Raw genomic sequence first — 26276 nt, 5'->3', positions numbered from 1 at the left:
AAGAAATCCTATGAATGTACTAGTTTTTCGGTAGTACTGATACCAATAGGAACATACAGCTACAGCTATTTAGAAGTACATGCCTAGCATTGATATAACAGAATTATCCATATCATATTAAGTCATTGCTTCCTAAATCTTTAGCAAATACAATAAATTTGTAAATACCACTCACCCAAACATAGTCGCAAATCACAATTCTCACTTGTAAAATTTAAAAATAAAAAGAAAAATCAATTAAAATAAAGACATTTGTCTACATCACTCCACACACACTCACCGATTATATCACCATTAACAACACATTAAATAGGAATGACGTGAATTAAAATGAGAACCCACCCAAAACGATTGACAAACGATCTATAGGATACCAACAAGATTTCAGCAACTGCAGGCCTGAGAGACACTAGCAGATGGATGTCGGGAGCTGTCCACTGAGATTATCTCTAATGGAGTTCCTCAAACATAACATTCAATTTCTTAAAACCTGATAACACAATACATGTAGACGTGTCAAAACAAGTAAAGACATTACTCATAAAGAAGAAACTGAAAGTCAAAGGCTACCTGTCCTTAATAAAGCACCATAACTGCTTCCAGTTCCACCATCACCACCACCAGTATCACTCCAGCCACCAGATGGGCAAAGGTCCTGAATAGATAAGCACTAATGAATCTGCCGAGAAAAGAATCAAAATTAAAAAAATAGACGACTTTAACAAATATTAAAGTTAAGAAGAAATAGAGCATTCGCATCAAACCAAACATCAGGAAACAACAAATCAATCTACTAGAACACCTTCATTATCAAAACCAAAAGGGTAAAATCAGTTTTTGCTCCTATTCCGTCCAAAAATTTTCTAGTTCAGTTTTAGTCTGACTAAAATTATCTTATTTTAGTCCCTGAAATTTGGGAATGCAGACCTTTTTATCTTCAAAGTAGTTTAAATAGCTACTTAAAACCATTTTTGAGCATTACCAACGTACTTGGAGGACTAAAAGTGATGCACTTCTAAATTTGGGGGACTGAAATAGGACGAAAAAATAATTAAAGAGACTAAAAGCGAATTTTGATCAATTTAGAGGGGCTAAATATATTTTACCATTATCCATGTGACATCTAACAAAGCTGCAAGACATGCACTAGAACAAGACCTTTGCCCAAACATTTCTTTTTTATTGATTTGCATGCTGCTGAAAACCTCTCCTATGTCGTTGGCTTCAGACCTTGGCTTCAGTTATCCCCTAGCAAATCCTTGGGCCTCAGGACCAAGAACAGAAGAGGGTTAAGAGGAAAAAACACTTTCAAACACCAAAACACGTAAGAAAATTGTGATTTAAGGAAATTCATAACCAATATATATTTTGATAATTTTAGAGGGGCTAAACATATTTTAATATTATCCAAGTGACATCTAAGAAAGATGCAAGACATGTAATGGTCAGCAAGTTCCCTAGAACAAGACCTTTGCCCAAGCATTTCTTTTTTATTGATTTGCATGCTGCTGAACAATCCTCCTATGTCATTGGCTTCAGACCTTGGCTTCAATCATCCCCTAGCAAATCCTTGGCATCAGACCTAGAACAGAAGAGGGTTAAGAGGAAAAATTCAACCACCAAAATATGCAAAAAAAAAAAATTATGATTTAAAGAAATTCAAAACCAAAATATGTCGAATACATACCTCCAAACACATCTTATAATATAATGAGTATTGTTCATGAGAAAAACATGTGTTAATGCAGGGTCTTTATACTGCTCTGGTTTTCCATCTAAATTGGTTTGCAAAGCTTGAATTATTCACACAGCTATATACCAGAAAAAGTTGTTTCAAGGTGGATTGATAGCTGCAAAGTTTAAAGAATTTTGATTAGGTCAAATATGTGAACATCAGATCTACAATAAAGATCCTGAAAAAAATTACCCATACACATTAGAGAAGAGTATAGCATTATCCTTCTTACAAGGGTAATGAAAACTGAACTTTAAGAAACAGTTTCTCTTAAATATAAATAAATAAAATAGAAGAATGGGATTGCACAATTCCCTCATAGACATAATCATTTTATAATAAGGAAAATAAAACTCAAGTTCAAACAGTTGGAAATATTTGATTGGCACAAGACAGATCTAATCACTCATTATTTTCTAGTTCTACCCTATATCCTAAGGCTGCTACCACAATGGCACAACATTTGGTATTTCAGGATCATCAATAAAAATTAATTCTTTCCTTTAGATTTTGAACCAATTCTATCAATAAGATATCCTTTCAATAAAACTACAAAAGAAACACCTAGAAACTAAGTGACCAAACATGTAACATGGCACGTCGATCTCTCAACAAATCTAACAAAGAAATGCACTAAAATGTCCATGAGCAGAATAAATCAGAACTGTAAAATAAATTTTAAAAATCTGACATGTAAGGAATGATAATAAATAATGACCAACAAATTTGTCATCTCATCAATGAACACAGCAAAAAATGTTAGAAGATATGGCTACAAAATTGGGATCAGACAACACTGAATTTACTCAAACACTGAACTTACTCAAAAAAAAAACTCACATAGTTAATGACAGTGTGTGTCAAAGGATGGACAGTTCCATCTGTAACTGCAGTCTTTGTAGCATCTTTCTCAATTGCCACTTTTTCCCAAGTATTTCTTTTGTATTGATTTGAATGCTGCTGAACAATCCTCCAATGTCATTTGTACCCAGTCATACCTTAGCAAATCCTTGTCTTCAGACCTAGAATAGAAGAGAGTTCAGACGAAAAAAGACTTTGAACCACCAAAACATGCAATAAAATTGGGATTTAAAGAAATTCATAATAAAAAATGTCAAAAACATACCTCCAAACTAATCTGACAACATAATGAACATTGTTCATGAGAAAAAGATATGTCAATGCAGGGTCTTTATACTGCTTTGATCTTCTATCTAAATTTGTTTGCAAAGCTTCCATTATGTGCACTGTTATAGATCCTAGCAATGAAGAATCATCACCACTATCAAATTCCTCAAAGAGTTGCTTCAAGGTTTATTGGAAGCTGCAATCTTTAAAGAATTCTGATCAGATCAAATACGTGAAAAGTACACAAGCTTGAGCATTATCCTTCCTACAAACGGAATGAAAACTGAACTTTAAGAAATAGTTTCACTTAAATATAAAAAATACTAAATAGAAGCATGGTATTGGACAATTCCCTCATAGACATCATCATTTTATAATAAGGGAGATATAACTCAAGTTCAAATAGTTGGAAATCTTTGATTACCTCGCTCAAGACAGATCTAATCACTCATTATTTTCTAGTTCTATAAAACAATGAAAATACATATATGTACCACATATCTTAATAAAAATAAGGAGAAAAGGCCTTTAGTTGTCATCTTGTAAATCAATTTGTTTTTAACTCACACGAACAGAAAGAGTTAAAACTATCCAAAACAAATTACGGCGTCATTTCCTTATTCTTTAGGATTTAAAAAGAAATCAATATCCTTCATCACAAACACAATCGCAAACCACAATTCACGTTTGTAAAAATAAAAAAAAAATCTGCTAAAATAAGGACATTTCATCAATCCACCACTCCACGCACACACTCACCAATAGCATCACCATTACAGACTTTAATTTTTACCTTCATCGGCACATGACTTTAATTTTTACCTTCATCGGCACATGGTCACCAGAGTGAGGAACAAAGAGAAAAACCCTAGCAAGCAACAAAGACAATCAATAATTAAAAAAAAAATGAAACGAGAAATTGATTTGAAAAGTAGAGAAGCACAAACAGTTGACAACATCACTTTAGTTTCTACCTTCCATATGCACAACGTCACCAGAAATAAAACCCTTGCCAATAACAAAGACAAACATGAATGAGAAACAAATGAAACAAGAATCAAAAAATAAATGACACAAAAAATTGATTTGAAAGACAGAGAAGAAGCGCATAACATCACTTTAATTTTTACCTTTTAAAGAAGGTCACCAGCGAGGAACGGTAAAATTCATGTCCACCGGTTTCTGCACCACACAAAAAGAACAAGAATTTAAGAAAAACTCTCGCGAGTAACAAAAACAAGAAAAAAGAGTCTGCAGAAATAGAAGAAAAGGGAATGAAGAGTAAGAGTCTGCAAGTGTTATCAAAGAAAGACTCTTGACAAGGGAAATGAGAGAAAAGACTCTTCGAAGAGAAGCTCTTACACGGGAACCGAATGAAGAGTAAGAGAAGAGAGTGACTCTTGAGAATAGAAATGATAACATCACTTTACTTTCTACCTTCCATCTGCACAACGTCACCAGAAAGAAAAACCCTTGCCAATAACAAAGACAAACATGAATGAGAAACAAATGATACAAAAAATTGATTTGAAAGACAGAGAAGAAGCGGATAACATCACTTTAATTTTTACCTTTTAAAGAAGGTCACCAGCGAGGAACGGTAAAATTCATGTCCACCGCTTTTTGCACCACACAAAAAGAACAAGAATTAAAGAAAAACTCTCAAGACTAACAAAAACAAAAAGGAACAAACAAGAACAATAAAAAAGTCTGAAAAGATGAGTCTTCACATCTAACCAACGTGTGGCAGTGCTATCTTCGAAACAGAGACTCTTCGAAACAGAGACTCTTGAAGAGAGACTCGTGACACCAGAAACGAATGAAGAGTGAGAGAAGAGAGTGACTCTTGACAAGGAAAAGGAATGAAGAGTGACAGAGAAGAGAGTGACAACATGGGACGATCACTCGGGGGAGAATCCAATCGGTGAAATAGAGAAAATGTATATAAATAAGACATGATGGGCAGAATAAAATTTTTTTTTTTTAAATAAAAATGTAATGTCCCTGTATAGAAATTAAAATATTAACATTTATTTTTATAATTTTATTTATTCTAATATGAATTATTTGGTGAAATTTTATTAGTTTTTTCTTTTATTAAATTATTTTATTTATTTATATTTTAAGTGTCAAAATTTTAAAATTAATAAGTATTTTTTAACTTGAATAAAAAAGATATTTTAATGATGCTCTTAATATTTAATTTTTTAAAATTAAAATACAAATTTAATTGGAATTTAAATATTTTATTTTTATTTTTTATTTTCTATATTTTAAAAATATAACTTTGACATTTCAATTTAGAAAGTTTCACTTTATTTTGTTAAATTGATTATGTTATGATATTCAATATTTTTATTTTCGATTTATACTTTAGCACAACATATAATCTTTTACATTGTCATCATTTTTAACGAAAAATAAAAACTTCACAAAAATAAATAAAAGATAAAAAGTTGTTTTTGATTCGTTTATTTTATCCCTAAATAAAAACATATTTTAGGTACGTTGATGAAAATTCTATAAAATCAAATTTAATTTTTGTTTGTAAATAGAAGAATACCTATTTTTATTTTCCATGAATAAAAGATAATAAAGATAACTGACTTCTGGATAATGTCTAAATTACAATTAAAAATGCTTAATGTATTGAATTATTCTTCAATTATTTATCTAAAGTTTACACAGAAAATAACCTGAACTAAATCTGAAAATAAATAAAAAAAGAATATATTACACATAATCAAAACACATACAACTTACTTCTTTTCAAAAAGGCTAAAAGAAAAAACCGTACCTGATTATACAATACTTTATTGTTTAGTTTAAACCAAAGATGCTTTTTAAGAACATCTTGATCAACAAACTTCTCATCCTCATTTCGTAGCCCTTCTCATCTTTGGCCAAATCTGCTTATGAATTACCAAATCTCCGATAACAATCAATCCAGCAAACAAGTCTTTAGGTGTTAAAATCTATATTTACCAAAAAATAATCTTACTCAGTTACTCAATGTGTGCAACCGAAGAGAGTAGTGTGTTGGTAATGTTACTATTAGTAATTAATGATTAGCGAATGATTTTTTTTTCCAGCTTTAGTGAACAGATTATAATTTAAATAAATGTGATTGTTTATATTAAGGAAAATAATAATTTTATATATATATATACATTTGTATGTGTGAATATACAAATTATACAAACAAATAATTATATATGTAACTTATTGAAAATTTCTCATGTCCAAAGGAATTTATTTGAAAAGATAAATACAACTTAATATACCTAACAATATCATCATGTCATCATTAAATTTGAGAGGGGAATAGAGCACAGGATAACACTTACATAGTATTTGGAATAGAGCACAAGATAATTAGAGGCTTATGAGAATCTTAAATATTCAATGTGAGAATGCTGTATTAAGTCATTTTTTCAATTCTGCAATATGCAATTATTATCTTTTCATTTATACTTGTCTTTTATAGTCTGGTACAATAATTGACTAATAAAAAATGATCTATTTTATTTCCCTGCTAATTTAAATTTTGTTATTATAAAAGATCAATAAACTATTCATTTTGTTTTTTTGTTTTCTTGGAAAAAGTAAGCGGGAAAGATGACTTGGAATAAAAAATAGAATCCATCAAAGGTTGTAGTGATACATGGGTGAGAAATCAAGGAAGGATGTTTCCACATCTTGAGGATCAACTTTTACCTCCACCTAGGAAGCAGAGAAGATTGACAGACGCAATGCTAACTAAAACTCCTTGCAAGGCAAGACATTATAATTACTATACTATTTTTTAACATTTCAGCTATTGTGAGTTTGATTAGTTTGAATATATGTTATGAAAGGCCGTTTAACATTTTTTAGTTGGTCTATGACTGGTGTGTGTGGTGCATTAAAATGGTCGCTTCATATATTTGAGTAAAATGGGGAAAAATGTATTACCCGATACATGATGCTTTATTAATTTATTTGGTTCAGTGTACAAGAAATCATATGAATGTGCTAGTTTTTTGGTATTACTGATACCAATAGGAACACAAATAGGATATAATACAGCTAGAAGAATACAGCTAACTAAAAGAAGTACATGGTCAGCATTGATATAACAGAATTATTCATATCATATTATGTCATTGCTTCTTAAATCTTTAGCAAATAAAAACAATTGTAAATAACATTCATCCCAAACATAGTCACAAATCACAATTATCACTTGTAAAATTTTAAAAAAAAAATCAATTAAAACAAAGACATTTGTTTACATCACTCCACACACTCACCGATTACATCACCATTAACAACCCATCATATAATATCTACCTCCTATCGACACAAGGTCACCAGAGCAAGGAACTGTAACATCCATTTGCACCTGCTGCTGCACCACACAAAATGAACATCAAAACATAAAAACCCTGGTGATTAACCAAAACAAACAAGAAAACAAACAACAAAATAAACAAAAAATGAAACAATAATAAAAAGAAATGAAACAGGAAATTGCAAAGCAGAATCTAAATTGTATAGACGAAACAAAAGGAAAAGTAGAATGATGACATTTATCGGAAGAGGAGACATTCATGCGTACAGTTGCTATTCAAGAAATAGAGACTCTTGATAGTATCAAAACCTGAACAAATGATGTGAAAGCAGAAGACACACTCACACACATGAAACAATTATAAATAGAGAAAGAAGGGTTGGAGACGGTGATCAAGGAAAATGCTAGCGCGATAGAAGCAACTTTAAATTTGTTAAATGCAAAAGGGAAAACGTAAAAGACTTGTTTTGTTGAAGAATTTCTTTTGATTATTAGTAATTTAACACTATTAAATGTTTTGTTCATAAAATTTGGGAAAAATTGCAACTTAAGAAATCATCTATTCAAAGTTTTAAATATTAAAATAGTTTTTATACTTATAACTTTCTTTATTTTAATCTGGATTATTCAGTGAAATTTTATTAATAATTGCTATTTAAAAAGAATACAATTTTTTTTAATTAAATTCTCAAACTTTACAAAAAATAATAAATGTTCATTAAGAGGAATAAAAATAAGATATTTTTATGATGTTCCTAATAATTTAATTTTTAAAAAATAAAATAAAAACTAAATTAGAATTTAAATATCCTATTTCAGTTTATTTTTAATTTTTTATCCTCTAAAATTTAAAAATATAACTTTCGTATAACAAGTTTAAAAGGTTTCACTTTGTTTTGTTAAGAGTATTTCTGTTATGTTTCTATTCAATGTTCTCACTTTCAAAAATTGCATAAGTTCTGAGATTCATGCAGTAGACAATAGAGTTTTAAAATACTTGCCATAAAATGATTCTTCTCTTGTTGATTTATAATCAAAAATTGATGCATTCGATATATAGTATGGTGACCTTCAAACAACTGCCCGTATGGTGCCTTCAGTACCTGATGCAAAAGAAAATCTATACACAACTCTCCTAAACAACACACATGTACAAAAATACAAGCATAAAAAATGTAACATCACTGTTGGCAGTTTACCATAAAAAAAACAATGTACCTTCATTTTATCTTCTAACTTTTCACAAAGACCATTTTACTTTCATTATATGCCTAACCCATGTGGGATGTTAACACATAAACCTCAGCCTAACTGGACACCTCAAGGCTGATATCTGCAAGATTGGAGATTTGTAAATGTGATTAATAGCATAAGAACTAAATATACATAAACATGCAATGCCCAGGTACAAAATGTAGTTTGTAACAATCGATGGGATATTATTCCAACTCTTGAACAGAACAAACTCAATTTATATCCAATCAGAATTTAGATCTCAGAACTATAATCTGATCTTATAACATGTACAGAAAATCAATTCAAAACAAAATTAGAGTTATTTTAAGAGCAGATAATAATAAAAAATAAATAAATAAATAAATCACTAAAGTCTCTACAAATTATAATTTGTTGCCTAAATGTAGACATATATAACGGAACTTTTATTCAGGAATTCTGATTCCATTAAAATACAGTAAAGACATCACAACATTCTCACTCAAAAAATCTGCAGGTCCACATGCAAAGAATGAAAGAATCTTGAAATTCTAACTAGCTATTTCACCAATTAAACAACTCAACATTCAATCTAATGAAAAAATCTTGAAAAAATAATTACCCACTTTGTCAATCCAACAAGTCCATACAAAGTAGAGAAATAATCTTAAAAGTTCAAAATCAAATTACTCGCTTGATCAATCAAGTCCACCCACATGACAGAAAATAATTTTGAGCTACTTAACAACATGCAAGATCACACCCCACCCCAACCCAACCCAAGTCCTGACACTTAAAACACAACATGCAAGAACACAACCCAAGTCCTGACACTTAAAACACAACATGCAAGAACACGAAGAGAGTTAAAAGAGCTATCCATAACATATCATGACAATATGACATTACTTCCTTGTTCTTTAGCAATTAAAAATAAATAAATACCTCTCATCAGACACAATCGCAAACCACAGTTCACATTTGTAAGAATTAAAAAAAGAAATATCAACTACTTTTTCAACCAGTAATGAGTATGTTATATTAAACATCCAAAGGAAAACTGTCTTTCATTAATATTGCACATGCAGTGAAAAATATGATATTTATACCCAAAATAAAAATAATAATTCAATTTATAAATAAATGCTTATAAATGCTCGGATACAATTTATTAATGCTTATTAACTATTATTAGTGAAAAAGATAAAAGAGAATATCAATTAAGAAATTCCTTTTATTAATAGTATTATAGATATAAATATAGATTGATAAACATTAAGACCGGGCAAAACTTTGGCTAGTTTCGTCAACCAATCATTTTGGCACAAGTATTCCTATTCCAAGACAATTTGACGAATTTACACTCTTATATGGCTGTGACTTCCAGAAATGTAAATTAAAAAATCCTAAATGAAATTTGATGCCAGAATATTACACCAATTCCGTGTTACATGCAGTTGCCCTCAAGACTGCTAAAATCACAAACTAGTACCCGTGGCAGAAATACATTTCCCTTCAAGACTATATCAATTCCATTGACTTTAACCTACATTCAACATCAATCCAACACTGGCATAGCTTCAACCTTTATACATTGAAAAATGCAAAACTTCTGTAAACGAGTTTCCAAACACACCCTAACAACTCAAGCAGCAAATCAAGCAAACTATACAAAATCATTCACCATCTTATCACACAAAAAACAAACTATAACTCCTTTTCAGCTACCAAATACAACCTGGTGAATTAGAACAAGTGAGAGTGAGAAAAGAAACCAATGCAAAATAAAGGCATTAACCAATAACCGCCAAATACCATCATGCTAAATTTAAAATAGACCTATCATAAGTTATCAACAATTATTTTACCGTTTTGTTTCACTCATCTTTTTTCCTTCAAAAAATTTAACCAACATATGGTCTAGATCTTCTGTTGTGTATTTGATGTATTTTTGAGGATTCTTATCAGTCTCCACAAGAGGCCTACGACACAGTAGGTTCCCAATTATGCACTTATTGCAAGGTACTAATAAATCATTCAAAAACCACAAGGCATCAAAAGCAAACATAAGTAAATGTATTTTTGTTTCGAAGGGGAAAAAGACATCATTTCATATTCATGGATACAATTATTCCCCCACATATTAAATAGGAATGACATAAATTAAAATGAGAACCCACCCAAAACAATTGACAAACGATCTATAGGCTACCAACAAGACTTCAGCAACTGCATGCCTGAGAGACACTAGCAGATGGATGTCAGGAGCTATCCACGGAGATTATCTCTAATGGAGTTCCTCAAACATAACATTCAATTTCTTAAACTTGATAACACATTACATGTAAACATGTCAAAACAAGTAAAGACATTACTCATAAAGAAGCAACTGAAAGGCTACCTGTCCTTAATGAAGCACCACTACTGCTTCCAGTTCCACCATCGCCGCCACCAGTATCACTCCTGCCACCTGATGGGCAAAGGCCCTGAATAGATAAGCACTGATGAATCTGCCGAGAAAAGAATCAAAATTAAAAAAAAATAGACAACTTTAACAAATATTAACGTTTAGCAGAAATAGAGCATTCGCATCAAACCAAACATCAAGAAGAAACAAATCAATATACTCGAACACCTTCATTATAAAAAACAAACGGGTAAAACAAGTTTTTGTTCCTATTCCCTCCAAAATTTTTCTAGTTCAGTTCTATTCCTTCTAAAATTATCTTATTTTAGTCCCTGAAATTTTGGAATGCAAAGTTTTTTATCTTCAAAGTAGTTTAAATAGCTACTTAAAACCACTTTTGTGCATTACCAATGTACTTGGAGGACTAAAAGTGATGCATTTCTAAATTTGGGGGACTGAAATAAGACGAAAAAATAATTAAAGAGACTAAAAGCGAATTTTGATCAATTTAGAGGGGCTAAACATATTTTACCATTATCCAAGTGACATCTAAGAAAGCTGTAAGACATGCACTAGAACAAGACCTTTGCCCAAGCATTTCTTTTTTATTGATTTGCATGCTGCTGAACAACTCTCCTATGTCGTTGACTTCAGACCTTGGCTTCAGTTATCCCCTAGCAAATCCTTGGCCTCAGACCAAGAACAGAAGAGGGTGAAGAGGAAAAAAGACTTTCAAACACCAAAACATGTAAAAAAAATTGTGATTTAAAGAAATTCATAACCAAAATATATTTTGATAATTTTAGAGGGGCTAAACATATTTTACTATTATCCAACTGACATCTAAGAAAGCTGCAAGACATGTAATGCATGCTTTGCAAACCAATATGTAGAATACATACCTCGAAACCCATCTTAGAATATAATGAATATTATTCATGAGAAAAACATGTGTTAATGCAGGGTCTTTATACTGCTCTGATTTTCCATCTAAATTGGTTTGCAAAGCATGCATTATTCACACAGTTACATATGCTAGCTGTGAAGAATCATCACCACTTTCAAGTTGCAGAAAACGTTGCTTCAAGGTGGATTGATAGCTGCAAAGTTTAAAGAATTTTGATCAGGTCAAATATGTGAACATCAGATCTACGATAAAGATCCTGAAAAAAATTACCCACACACATCAGAGAAGAGTATAGCATTATCCTTCTTACAGAAGTAACGAAAACTGAACTTTAAGAAATGGTTTCTCTTAAATATAAATAAATAAAATAGAAGAATGGGATTGCACAATTCCCTCATAGAGATCATCATTTTATAATATGGAAAATAAAACTCAAGTTCAAAGAGTTGGAAATATTTGATTGGCTCAAGACAGACCTAATCACTCATTATTTTCTAGTTCTACCCTATATCCTAAGGCTGCTACCACAATGGCACAACATTTGGTATTTCAGGTTCATCAATAAAAATTAATTCTTTCCTTTAGATTTTGAACCAATTCTATCAATAAGATATCCTTTCAATAAAACTACAAAAGAAACACCTAGAAACTAAGTGACCAAACATGTAACATGGCACATCAATCTCTCAGCAAATCTAACAAAGAAATGCACTAAAATGTCCATGAGCAGAATAAATCAGAACTGTAAAATAAATTTTAAAAATTTTGACATGTAAGGAATGATAATAAATAATGACCAACAAATTTGTCATCTCATCAATGAACATGGCAAAAAAGGTTAGAAGATATGGCTACGAAATTGGGATCAGACAAGACTGAATTTACTCAAACACTGAATTTACTCAAACACTGAACTTACTCAAAAAAAAAAAAAAAAACCTCACATAGTTAATCACAGAGTGTGTCAAAGGATGGACAGTTCCATCTGTAACTGCAGTCTTTGTAGCATCTTTCTCAATTGTCACCTCAAATTCTTCAGAGGTCTCCTGGGCTCTATGTGCAAGATGTTTTGTCAAACTAGTTGCAGCTTCTTTTATTCCAAAGCAAGCTTTACCTTTAAGAAGAGTTTTAATCTGCAAAATTTAAGGAAATTGTTCATTGCAAGATTATAACACTACTGCAAAATGACTTGTTCTTGTTTTATGAATGAAACAAAACAACTACCCAAACCTAATATGTATCATGATAGTCAACTATATAACATCTAGTGTGGTGACTACTGACTAGTGTAAAGTGTAAACCTCTATCAATAAGAAGTTGAAAGTAAACACTGTGGCAGATGACACTAACAAGGCCCATTCTAATGACAGAATTATAATGCCTTAATTGAAATAAACTGGCTTCAATAAATGAGATGAAGCACCTATCAGAGGTTTTTTTTATATTTACTGAACAGTTTTTCTCTTGAATGCTATAAATAATTTAAAAGTGGCAATAGTATGATTCCAAACTTTTAAGTAAGACTTTTAAAGAAAAAATGTCCGTATACATGAAATATCAATAGTGTAGTCCCTTTTCATGCTAGTCACAATTTATCAAAGACAACCATAATAATGTTAAAAACATAAGCCAGAGTACAAGACCAAAATCTTAGAGTTCGGTGATCAAGACAAATTTCATGATTTTATGATAGAGCATTCTATCTTAAAAGAATAATAATTAAATTAAAGGCCTTTTACTACTAGTAGTCTCATAGACAACTGAAAAGGAAACTACAAATAAATTAGTAATGCAAGTGAAAAGTCACTGACATGTATAGGCACTAAAACTTTTATGTGATAAATTAGAAAAGTCATGACCACTGAACATACAATAAAACTTTACAAATTGACATCTTAAGATTTACGAAACCAATACACAATAGAGATAGCATCAAGATTCATGATTTTGCATTTCAAAAGCCATACCTCTGAATGAAGCTCTTCATTATTTCATACACAATACACGTAGACATGTCAAAACAAGTAAAGACATTACTCATAAAGAAGCAACTGAAAGGCTACCTGTCCTTAATGAAGCACCACTACTGCTTCCAGTTCCACCATTGCCGCCACCAGTACCACTCCCAACACCTGATGAGCTAAGGCCCTGAATAGATAAGCAATGAAGAATCTGCCGAGAAAAGAATCAGAATTAAAAAAAATACACAACTTTAACAAATATTAATGTTAAGAAGAAATAGAGCATTTCCATGAAACCAAATATCAGGAAAATTAAACCAATCTAATAGAACACATTTATTATATAAAAAAAAGGGTAAAATATGTTTTTGTTCCTATTCCTTTGAAAACATTTCTAGTTCGGTTTTAGTACTTCTAAAATTTTGTCCTATTTTAGTACCACAAATTTGGAAATGCAGTTTTTATATCTTAAAAGTAGTTTAAATAGCATCTTAAAACAATTTTTAAGCGCTACCTAAGTACTTGGAGGACTAAAAGTGATAAATTTTTAAATTTGGCGACTGGAATAGAACAAACAAGAATCAAGACTAAAAGGAAATTTCGATAATTTTAGAGGGACTAAATATATGTTATCATTATCCAAGTGACAAGCGCTACCTAAGTACTTCGAGGACTAAAAGTGATAAATTTTTAAATTTGGGGACTGGAATAGAACAAAACAAAATCAAGACTAAAAGGAAATTTCGATAATTTTAGAGGGACTAAATATATGTTATCATTATCCAAGTGACATATAAGAAAGCTGCAATGTAATAATCAGTAAGGTCACTAGAAGAAGACTTTGCCCAAATCCTCCCATGTCATTTGTACCCAGTCATACCTAAGCAAAACCCTGTCTTCAGACCTAGAATAGAAGAGATTTCAGACGAAAAAAGACTTTGAAGCACCAAAACATGCAATAAAATTGGGATTTAAAGAAATTGATAATCAAAAATGTCAAAAACATACCTCCAAACTAATCTGACAACATAATGAACATTGTTCATGAGAAAAAGATATGTCAATGCAGGGTCTTTATACTGCTTCGATCTTCTATCTAAATTAGTTTGCAAAGCTTCCATTATGTGCACTGTTACAGATCCTAGCAATGAAGAATCATCACCACTTTCAAATTCCTCAAAGAGTTGCTTCAAGGTGGATTGGAAGCTGCAAACTTTAAAGAATTCCGATCAGGTCAAATATGTGAAAAGTACACAAGCTTGAGCATTATCCTTCCTACAAACGGAATGAAAACTGAACTTTAAGAATAGTTTCACTTAAATATAAAAAATTAAATAGAAGCATGGTATTGTACAATTCCCTCAGACATCATCATTTTATAATAAGAGAGATAAATAAGTTCAAATAGTTGGAAATATTTGATTAGCTCGCTCAAGACAGATTTAATCACTCATTATTTTCTAGTTCTATAAAACAATGAAAATACATATATGTACCACATATCTTATTAAAAATAAGGAGAAAAGGCCTTTAGTTGTCATCTTGTAAATCAATTCTTTTTAACTAGCACGAAGAGACAGTTAAAATTATCCAAAACAAATTACGGCGTCATTTCCTTATTCTTTAGGAATTAAAACAAATCAATATCCTTCATCACAAACACAATCGCAAACCACAATTCACCTTTGTAAAAATCAAAAAAAAAAAAATCTGCTAAAATAAGGACATTTTATCAATCCACCACTCCACGCACACACTCACCAATAACATCACCATTACATGACTTTAATTTTTACCGTCATCGGCACATGGTCACCAAAGTGAGGAACAAAGAGAAAAACCCTAGCAAGCAACAAAGACAATCAAGAATTAAAATGAAATGAAACGAGATATTGATTTGAAAAGTAGAGAAGCACAAACAATTGATAACATCACTTTACTTTCTACCTTCCATCTGCACAACATCACCAGAAAGAAAAACCCTTGCCAATAACAAAGACAAACATGAATGAGAAACAAATGAAACAAGAATCTGAAATAAATGATACAAAAAATTGATTTGAAAGACAGAGAAGAACCGGTGCATAACATCACTTTAATTTCTACCTTTTAAAGAAGGTCACCAGCGAAGAATGGTAAAGTTCATCTCCACCGGTTTCTGCACCACACAAAAGGAACACAAAAAAAACTCTAACGAGTAACAAAGACAAACAAGAACAAGAAAAAAGAGTATGTAGAAACAGAAGAAAAGGGAAAGAAGAGTCTAGAAGACAAGTGCTATGGAAGAAAGACTCTTGAAAAGAGACTCTTGACACCGGAAAAGAATGAAGAGTAAGAGAAGAGAGTGACTCTTGACAGTGAAAATGAGAGAAGACTCTTTGAAGAGAAACTCTTACACCGGAAATGAATGAAGAGTAAGTGAAGAGAGTGACTCTTGAGAATGGAAATGAGAGAAGAGAGTCATATAGAGTGAGAGGAGAGAGAGAAGAGAGTCATATAGAGTGAGAGGAGAGAGCGACACGTCACTTCCATCTACACAATGTCATCAGATTGAGGAACTGCAATACCCATATCGACCGGTCTTTGCACCGCACAAAAAGAAAATGAGTAAGAGAACAGAGTGACTCAGAAGAGAGCGACTCCCGAGAGCGACTCAGAAGAGAGTCATATAGTGAGAGGAGAGAGTGACACAACATTTATATAGAGAAAAGAGACGGTCAGTACGCATTGGAGAATTTAAAGAATTTCACTTTTTTTAAAATTATTTGTTATATTTCTATTAAATATTCTCATTTTTAATTTATAATTTATAATGATATATAATCTTTTATATTATCATATTTTAAAATAAATAAATCTTCAAAAAATTAATTAAAAAGGACAAATAGGTATTTTTTATTTTTTTATTTTATCATTAAATAAAATAATTATAAAAAAAACATATTTTAGATATATTGATAAAAATCGTATAAAATCAAATTTAAAATTAATTTTTCTTGTAAATAAAAGAATATCTATTCTTATTTAGACAATAAGATAACCAAATTCAAAATAGAAAAATATAAAGATATTATAAATATATATATATATATATATATATATATATATATATATTATGATTGAATTTAATTAAATAGAAGAAGACTTAAAAAGGTTAAAATTATTGTATTAAATATCACTTATATATCAATGATAACGTAAATATCAGTTATATTTGATACAATGTTATGGAAAATTATTAAACTAAATAATTAGTAGTTGTATCATATATGTAATATTACATCTTAGAATGTGGACAAAATCACAAATACACAGTCACTAGTTGTTGATTTTTAATTTTTTTTATTTACATTTTAAATAAATAACATAAACTGTTTATTTTTATGTGTTTAGAAAAAGAAATTGAGTGAAAGAATTGTAACAGCAACTTTTGTCTTAGTTTTAAAAAACGATTCAAATATAATAAATATATTAATTTGTTATATAAACCTTCAATAATTTACGTATTAAAAATTTAAATGAATTCTGATTTGGGAAAATGATTTATGAATATAAAGATACTATATGTAGATTAATTAATATTTCTCAACCAGCCAATTGTGTGTAAAAGGCAATTAATAATTAATATATTCAATTCAAATTTATTTGCAATATACTCCAATAGACCTTGCCTCTTGCCTCTTCATTGATAAGACTATCTCTTTTTTCTTGTGAGTTGCAATATATAGTTCACTAATAGATGCATTTTTTTTATAAATTGATAAATAATATTCTATATATTTTAGACATTTATCAAATTATTATTAAAAATTATCACTAACCATATTAATTATTAAAAATTAATAATGAATATATTATATTGTTATTTAATTCAAGTATACTTGAATAGTCATTATTAATTTTTGTGATGTGGTTCTCCTAAGTTTCTTATCAACACTGCAGAAGCAGTGTTTGGAAATTATGTCAGCCAATACAGAATAGTAGTCTCTCTCTCTATACCTCTCTGTGTACTCTGTGAATTCTGTTCTTTTCTGGGCACCAGTTGAATCAGTAATCTGAAGTAGGGGTATCCAAATTTGTGGCTAAAATCTAGAGTAGTACGATTAATAGAATGTTTGGTTATCAGTTTTAACAAATCAAATCCATGTCAACCACAATGTAACAAATTATTCTCCACTTCATGCTTTGAGATGTGTGAATGTCCATTACAAATTAAACAAACGGTTCACAAACATGTTCTAAAATTGTTGACACATAAGAAACCATACACAAAAATACTTATTTTGAAAAGTGAAGGCATTACTCCACAAGATTATCATGGAAACACAGACAGCTAAAAAAGAAAGGAACAACTGGCATGTGCTATTATAAGAATAAATGTAAAAAGTCCACTTGGAGGTTGAAATGAAAATATTCTTTAGTTTCCAGTCCAGGATAAGAGATATATCTATCATTACATAGACATGTCAGCATATCAATGAACAAAATGCACATTAAAAACAATCAAAGATATGACAGGCAGGTGGCTTCTTATTAGCTAGGAATAACGTAGAAGTTTTGATCTAAAAAGATTGTTGATATACAAAAAGCATTAGAATTATCAAACAAAAATTTTCATCGATAATACAATTTTCATTTTTTACTTACTTCCTGAGCATTAAGTAAGCGAGAACCAATGTGACACTTCTGCTTCTGCCCTCAAAGCAATGAACTAAAACTTGGACAAGGGAGATCAGAACATACTGAATTTTTAAACACACAAGCAAGGTGTACCTTGTCAGTTTATTGAGCCCATCATTTGTTAATCAGAAGGATTAGGGATATTTTGGCTAAGGTGGATTCTCAATCCAAATCAGAGATAGAAAGCATTAACGGGCTTGCACCTAAGAAATCAAGCATTGGGTTGGGATGATTGATCAATCGTGTAACTCTTGCCACGTTCATTTAAATTTCAGCACAAGGTAAGACAAACATCATTGTTTTCTCCATGCTTAGAGCAGAAAGATCATTCAAATTTGGGGGTGAGGCTCAACTGATTCTCAAATAAAATAAATTTCAGCAAATAAGATGATAGACTAGGTGAGGGTAAAAAAAAAAGTAAATATGACTTACAGAGAAATTCTTGTACTCAAATAGATCATGATACTGTGTTTTTGACTGTCCAATTTCATTGGTACACAAACACAAAATGTTTGTGATTCCCAAGTTTTGCAATGTGTATACAGATCTTGCAGCCAGTGCTCCACCAATGAACAGACTACTTGTCACTGCTGAAGGTTTCTCAGTACTTGCTGCGTCTGATATCAACACAATTCTCTCGAGAATATGCTAAGTCTGACCTGAAAATTAAAAGGATAATGCATCATGAATGGAAACCCTCATAAATGAAAGGAATCTATTATATTTTAGCTTTGAATGTAATAAAGTGAAAATAACCTTAAGTTCATATGCATGAACAACACTGTTATTATCACTACCCTCAAAAAATCCTGGATTGAAATTGTTCTCCTAGCATAGTTTAATAGCATCACTTTTAAGCATTTCATTCCACTGTTCCAATTCTTTATTGGATTCAGCATCAACCTGGAAAACATGATAAACATGATACTACTATTTCTGCAGAATACTCTCTAGAAACACAACTAAATATAAGCAAGCTATGCAAGTAATTGTGAAGCTATAAGCCAAAATATAAGTAACCTCCAGGTTGCATATCACTATCTTGCTAGATGGATTAAATGATGAAAAATATGAAAACAAAACAGAGGAAGATCAATTTAACCTTTCTTGTTCCATCATATGCTGTGTGAATTTCTTTCGGAGCAAGAGCCTTGAACTCAGCATTTTCATTCAACATTTTCCACGTGTCCGCATCTATACATCACTGTCATCTATACATTTTTTTTTATAGAAATCAATGACTTGACAAATCTTTAAGCTTGTCTGTCATGATTGAACATAACAAAAGATAACAAAAATAAAACTCAGACTTTCAAAGACTTGAGGTGCTAAGGCAATATACACCTAAATTTTCAATTGCGTATTCTTCAATTGTTTCACATCGCAGAGCAGAGCAAATAAGGTGCAAAATATGACTAGGGGTGGGCAAAACGAACTGAACTGAACTGAACTTATAAAAACTATACTGAACTTAAAAGTAGTTCATATGAACTGAACTAAACTAAATATTAGTTCAGACGAACTGAACTGAACTATTCTTTTGTGTCATTGAACTGAACTAAACTATACTATAAAAACTTGAACTGAACTGCAATTTAAACTGCACTAAACTGTTATGATATTTTGAATTGAACAATTTTGACTCATTTATCTATCAAAATAGGACACATTTGTCAACTTTACTTTATTTTCCATTTTATTTAAATTTTTCAAAGGAAAAAAATATAAAATTAAGTCAAACAAACTCAGTGAATTTTAAGCCTAAAAATAAGTAGTTCAACATAGCTCAATTGATCCGTTAAGTTCAATAAAATTGATACAATTTTTTTTCAAATCACTTTTTTTTCCTAAAATTTTGGTTATTAAACTATCGAGTTAATCTATTAAGACATAACATGTTAAACACATTTAATTTTTATTTTTTTATAAAAATAGTTCAATTTTTATAATTCAGTTCAGTTTTTATAGTTCAGTACAGTTCAACTTTACAACAGTTCAGTTCAGTTCAGTTTTTTTTAAACAGTTCAGTTCAGTTTTTTTTACAAACAGTTCAGTTTTTTATAGTACAGTTCACCACCAGTTCAGTTCAGTTTAGTTTTTTTTGCCCACCCCTAAATATGACACTAGCATCGACAACATAGAGGTTTCAGCTTGCGGAATCAAATTAGGAATAAAAACCTAGGGCAAAATTCGAAGTTGAAGGAAAGCGCATAAACTTATGTGTATATATATATATATATATATATATATATATATATATATGTTTCAATTCAATCAAAACACAAATTAGGAAGGAAGCTCACAAACCTTTCAAATGGAATCGCCTTACCGAGAATGTGATTGAGTGTAAATTGCGATTGAAGAATAGTAAGAAAGAGGGACTCTGAGTGAGTGAGGGCAGGGAGTAAGCGAGGGGGGGAGTGAGTGTGGGTCTGGGAGTGAGCGAGTGAGGGAAGGAAGTGAGAAAAGAATTGGGGCGGGATTTTTTTTCACCTTTTTTTATTAAAGCCGCCTCCACTCACACTAAATCGCTCCTAAGTGGTTGCCACGTGTGACATGAAAGGGTAGAACTGGTATTTAAATATTGTGACAGTTTTAAACGGCTAAAAATATTATTTTTTGTGACGGTTAAAATAACTATCAGAAATATAATATTTTGTGGCGATTTACTAAAATTGCCAGAAAAAAACCTTAACTAATTACCTTTTCTTGTGTAGTGAGTAAATATTATATTTTGTAATATAAACCCATAACCATTTACATATCAAACTTCTTATTTACATATAAAAATTAACAAATATACAATTATGTATATTTTTAAAATATATAAAAATATAAATATTTTTTCTTATTTACAATATAAAATATTTATCTAAAATAAATTTTAAAATATTTTTCACCTATAATTTTGTTACATGAAATTGTGGGTTGGAAAGGAAAAAGATTGTTACATGAAACAAGATTTTGTATCATTTCAATAAAGAAGTGTCAATAATCGAGCAAAATTTACACTCAAAAGTTCTCAAACTGAATAAGAGAGTTTTGAAAAATAGTTGAAAACTATTTGAGGGTGGAAAATTGGAGGTACAAATACTAATGGGTTTAGAAAATTTATAATATATAAGGTTTGTTTTTGTGACAACAAGATTATGATAATTCGAAGGTAAACACTATAGATACGCAGTTGGAAATTAGAGTGAGTGAGCTTTAAACATTTTTCAAAGTGTCGATCTTGTTATCACATTCTTTATACCTACGTTCCAACAAAGTACTACTAGACAATCATAATACTAACATGCATTTTCCCATTTACAATTTACTCTTACTATAACACTCTAAAACCAAAATGACACAGGAATCTTATAATCTCACAATGTGTATTGCAAAATAAATGGGTTGGCTCCAATTGAATGGCAAGATTACATATTAATAAGTTTTTGCCTCCTTGCTTTTGTGTCATATTTTTATTTTTTAAATAACATTTGAGCTAAGTATCACCGTTTAAGTCATTATTGTTTTATAACATATAATATAATAAAGTTGATTTTTACAATTTTAGACAATTTTATCATTAAATATTTAAATAATAAAAAGTTAAAAATTAATCATTCTTATAAAATAAATAAATAAAAAACTTAAATTCAATATCATTAGATTTAAAGATGAAATACAACACCAATTGATATACTAAAGATTAATAATCTTTAAACACTTTTATTAAATATCAACCCCACTAATATGATATTAAAATTTTGGTCCTCTATCAAATAGAAGAAAAAAAATCCTTACAAATGTGATTTTTAGGAAGTACACGAACAATAAAGTTTGTATTTATTTCTTATCAATGCAGATATTTTTAATAATATAATAACTTTTACAAGTAACAATGATAATTAAGCAAGACATGTGTAATTTCTAGAAATTTTCACAATCACAACACATTTCATCTAGATTGACTGTGAATTATTCAACTAGTTGTCCCTCTTTTGGGTTAAGTATCTTTTGCACTAGGAAATGCATATCGCATTTGTCGAACTCAAGCACATGGTAAGAGTTTGCTTTTGTTTTTGCATCAGTTAAAACGTTGTTTAATATTTTTTAGTATACTTATTGGATCTTAATTAAGTTACAAGTTTTCTTTGTCTTTAATTGAATAAGTTTTCGCACCTTTGATAAGTCGACATAATCAATGCTCTAATTGGTAGGTTTTTGATTTTTTATGTAATAAGTCAATTGTCTCAGTTGGATTTGTGGTCATATGCCTGGATCTTTAACCTCCACCTTATGTGAGAGTCTATTTAACTTGTAGGATTTGATCATGCTAAATTACTCAATATAACAACATAAATAATTTAAACACCCAAAACAACTATCAACTTAACAAAATCACTCATTGTGAAATGACAACCTTCACATAAAGTAACGTATCGGGAGTTATACTACTCCTATCATGTTCATCCATATCTCATATGAAAGATAAGAAGATTTCCTACAACTCTTCTGAATACACCAAGTCCTAATTCTATCATCTACCTTGTTAAAAATTATAAAAACTGCAACAACTATAACTAATGCTGACAACTTGACCTCTGTTCACTAAAACAACCATATCTAGAGTTATAGACATTTTTTTTGGGTGATTCAAGTGTCATTGGAAAGCTAACATCCAAGGCTACAACATTCATGAAGACCCTAAGACCAAATTCGGTCATCTAGCCCCAGCACTGTGACGCTCAATTCAGCGCTCCAGCTCAAACATTCATGGATGAATAGTTTGTGTGTCTTATAGATATAAACTAAACATTTTCTAATTACAAGAAAAACGCATCAATACTTCAATTTCTGTCACATGCTTCTCTAACACAATTTCTTTGTTGCATGTAACATGGTAAGAAAAAAAAAACAACACCTGTGCATCCGCATGGATTAGTGCTAATGTCTTATCAAATACACTCATTAAAATAAAATTATATTATTTTTATTAAACACTTTAAATTGCTACATTTTTTAATTTCTAAGATATTTTTCAAAGCATAAAATTAAAAGCTTTTAAATCATAACTTATTTTATTTCTTCCTAAACATGTGTATAGTTTATGAACGTATTTTTTTAATAATATATTTTTACTTAATTGTCAAAAATATATTTAATATTTTATAAATTAAATTATACACCACATATGTGAGAAATAACATTTATTTATATATTATGTGAATAAAACTTTTATTTTTGACCTACATCAATGAAAAAAAAACATTTTATTAATTTTATCATTTTAAACTTTTTAAATATATGACACCTGTTATATTGATTTTGTTTTGAAAGAGAATGTTTAAAAGTAGCGTAGATAGAGTGTACCAGCGTAGTATTGCGTAAATCTTTTAATGCCGTAAAGAAATTAAACTTATAAACAGTTAAAATAAATTACTTGCTACACGTGCTAAAATCTGGTACATTCGATCAATCCAACGATTCACACTAGCTGAACGGCACCATTATGTTCTCGCCTCAAATTCAGGCAATCTAGATCCACCACAGACAATCCCTGCAAACATATGCTTTTTGTATAAAGTTCTGCACAAATTTTTAATCAATTATTTTTCGCTGAATATACACAGATGCCGATCCAGCCCAAATTTAATTGGGCTGCAAAATTTTGAGCGTTGAAAATTTGCTTAATGGATGTGACCCAACTAAACCTATTCAAATATGCTTGGTTTGGACTTAAATTCCCCCGCGACCAACCCATACATGAGCACCTCTTGTCATTTCTTATCAACAAGGTTTGTTAATTAAGCTTGCTGGTTCAAAGCAGTTTTAAATATACAACGTTAGACTCCAGTCACTCCATTAAATAGTGCAAAAAGCTTCATTTAAGCCTGATTAACAAACTCAAGAGTTGCATCTTTACTATTAGAATGATTAGATATTTCCTTTCCACTTATCATGGTTAACAATAGCTAACAAGTGTTTTCAAACACAACTGAAAACATTTTTGGATACTAGTTTAGTTAAGAGTTTCTATAAAGAAAAAAATACTCTTTAATTTTAGTAAAAAAAACTCTAAAAAAATGTTTCCGGTCTATATCCAAAATACTGCAATTAATTAGTTTCCTTTCCATTAGATGAAAAAAGCAGAAATCTCTTCTATTGCACATTAAATAGCTAGCTAGTGGTTCATAGTAATAACAAATGATCAGATAGCATGTATAAGATCTTGAATTCAATGTTTGTTGTTGTCTTTATAATTTTTCCATTGATAGAAAAAAAAAAGAAAAAAAAAACTAGCTAGCCGTTGACAGTAATAATAAACTAACAAAACCGAATTAATATATAATCACTAGGGCATGTATTTTTGAATCAAACAATTGAACATCTAACGAAGGGTCCATCAGCAATATTCAATTTGCACCTCTAAACCTAACTGAAAGCAGAATCATACAAGTCTCACTAAAAATAGCCATCATCCTCCCTTTGAATCCTCACTTCCACAAACAACTCACCAATGCACCATTTACTCCAATTCCATCCTTCACACACCACCACATTTCATCAACCAAAAACCATCCTCATCATAAGCTTGAACCACAGCCTCTTCACAATCAAAACAAAACCCATCACATGCAAAACAAGCATTTTTCTCTTTCAAAACTAGACAAAACCTAACCCTAAAAAACAATAATTCCACTACAATGACTTACAACAATCATTCCATCCTCTTCTTCCTCTTTCTATCCCTCCTACCCTTGTTCCAATCCCAGCTCACCGCCAACTACTACCAAAAAACCTGCCCTAAATTCTCCGAAATAGTCAACCGAACCGTGATTGGCAAACAACTCTCGGCGCCGACCACAGCCGCCGCCACACTCCGCCTCTTATTTCACGATTGCATGGTAGGCGGCTGCGACGCCTCCATCCTTGTCACCTCCAACTCCTTCAACAAGGCGGAGCGCGACGCCGAGATCAACCTCCCTCTCTCAGGGGACGGCTTTGACGCGGTCTCCCGTGCCAAGGCCATCCTGGAGATGGAGTGTCCCGGCGTCGCCTCTTGCGCGGACATCCTCGCAATAGCGGCGCGGCATCTCGTGGTGGCCGCTGGCGGCCCTGCCTTTGAAGTCCTCCTCGGCAGAAAAGACTCCCTGGAGTCCAAAGCCGAAAGCTCCGAGAAGCAGTTCCCCTTACCAACCATGCCAATGTCCCAAGTCATATCCATCTTCACCTCGAAAGGCTTCTCCGTTCAGGAAATGGTAGCCCTCGCTGGTGCACACACCATAGGGTTCTCCCACTGCAACCAATTCAGCAACAGAATATTCCACTTCAGCAAGAGTTCCGAAGTCGACCCCGCGTACAACCCTGGTTACGCGGAAGGGCTGAGGAAGCTGTGCGCGAATTACCAAAAGGACCCTTCGATGTCGGCGTTCAACGACGTGATGACGCCGATGAAGTTCGATAACATGTATTTCAAGAACTTGAGGAGAGGGTTAGGGTTGTTGGCCTCTGATAGCGCTATGTTTGCGGATCCGAGGACGAGGCCGTTCGTGGACACGTACGCCGATGACGAGGGTAAGTTCTTTCAGGACTTCGCACGTGCCATGGAGAAGCTTAGCGTTCTTGAGGTTAAGACGGGGACACAGGGAGAGGTGCGGTCAAGGTGTGATACCTTCAACAAGCTTAATATTTGAGATTTCAGAATCAGACCACGTTTGTGTTGTATTTGTACCTTTTTTTTTGTTTTGTTTTTGTTTTTGCTTGAAATTGAACATGTAGAACGAGAGTGATAGAAGAACTAACATGATGTAGAAAGTGGTATAGCTCGCATAAGACTTTCTGAATGAGTGAGTGTACGTAGGAGTACGATGGTAGCCGCGTATGTAACTAGCTTGTCAATGAAGTTCCTAGTTTTTTTTTTA

The 26276-nt window shown here is 31.3% G+C and overlaps 1 protein-coding gene and 1 pseudogene across 38 annotated transcripts; one reads left to right on the top strand and one right to left on the bottom strand.

The window, feature by feature from the left end:
• Positions 1–213: 213 nt before the first annotated feature.
• On the bottom strand, positions 214–16361 carry LOC145955425 (exocyst complex component EXO70A1). Of its 38 annotated transcripts, XM_083070110.1 has the most exons (26): positions 15793–16360; positions 15634–15668; positions 15448–15528; positions 14695–14961; positions 13789–13897; positions 12670–12858; positions 11351–11918; positions 10813–10921; positions 10592–10698; positions 10280–10393; positions 8415–8529; positions 8198–8299; positions 7156–7253; positions 5661–5772; positions 4435–4482; positions 4226–4335; positions 3994–4045; positions 3838–3871; positions 3623–3731; positions 3096–3128; positions 2862–2994; positions 2576–2757; positions 1688–1850; positions 1107–1582; positions 571–679; positions 214–490 (listed from the first exon to the last, which is right to left on the bottom strand). In XM_083070110.1, the coding sequence occupies exons 19-22, from the start codon at positions 3660–3662 to the stop codon at positions 2646–2648; spliced, it is 318 nt and encodes a 105-aa protein (XP_082926236.1). In that variant the 5' UTR covers positions 3663–3731; positions 3838–3871; positions 3994–4045; positions 4226–4335; positions 4435–4482; positions 5661–5772; positions 7156–7253; positions 8198–8299; positions 8415–8529; positions 10280–10393; positions 10592–10698; positions 10813–10921; positions 11351–11918; positions 12670–12858; positions 13789–13897; positions 14695–14961; positions 15448–15528; positions 15634–15668; positions 15793–16360; the 3' UTR covers positions 214–490; positions 571–679; positions 1107–1582; positions 1688–1850; positions 2576–2645. The 38 variants fall into 38 exon arrangements, 27 of the variants coding, with proteins under 27 accessions (XP_082926236.1, XP_082926230.1, XP_082926222.1 ...); XM_083070104.1 differs by lacking the exons at positions 8198–8299; positions 10280–10393; positions 10592–10698 and adding an exon at positions 14567–14590; XM_083070096.1 differs by lacking the exons at positions 10280–10393; positions 10592–10698.
• An 8406-nt stretch (positions 16362–24767) lies between these two features.
• On the top strand, positions 24768–26276 carry LOC109790282 (peroxidase 31 pseudogene; annotated as a pseudogene).

This window comes from Cajanus cajan, chromosome 3 (genome assembly GCF_000230855.2).
Source record: "Cajanus cajan strain Asha chromosome 3, NIPB_CcT2T_4, whole genome shotgun sequence".
In the NCBI taxonomy this organism is placed as follows: Eukaryota; Viridiplantae; Streptophyta; class Magnoliopsida; order Fabales; family Fabaceae; genus Cajanus; species Cajanus cajan.
Note: the sequence above shows the minus strand (reverse complement) of the source record. Positions and strands in the feature narration are given on the sequence as shown.

Coding starts and splice junctions, on each gene's coding strand:
- LOC145955425 (XM_083070105.1), bottom strand. CDS start 3,662: ATGAAGGTAAAAATTAAAGTCTGTAATGGTGATGCTATTG. Junction 2,995..3,095: donor CAAGCTTGTGTACTTTTCAC/GTATTTGATCTG, acceptor CTTCATTGCTAG/GATCTATAACAGTGCACATA. Junction 2,758..2,861: donor GTTGTCAGATTAGTTTGGAG/GTATGTTTTTGA, acceptor CTTCTATTCTAG/GTCTGAAGACAAGGATTTGC.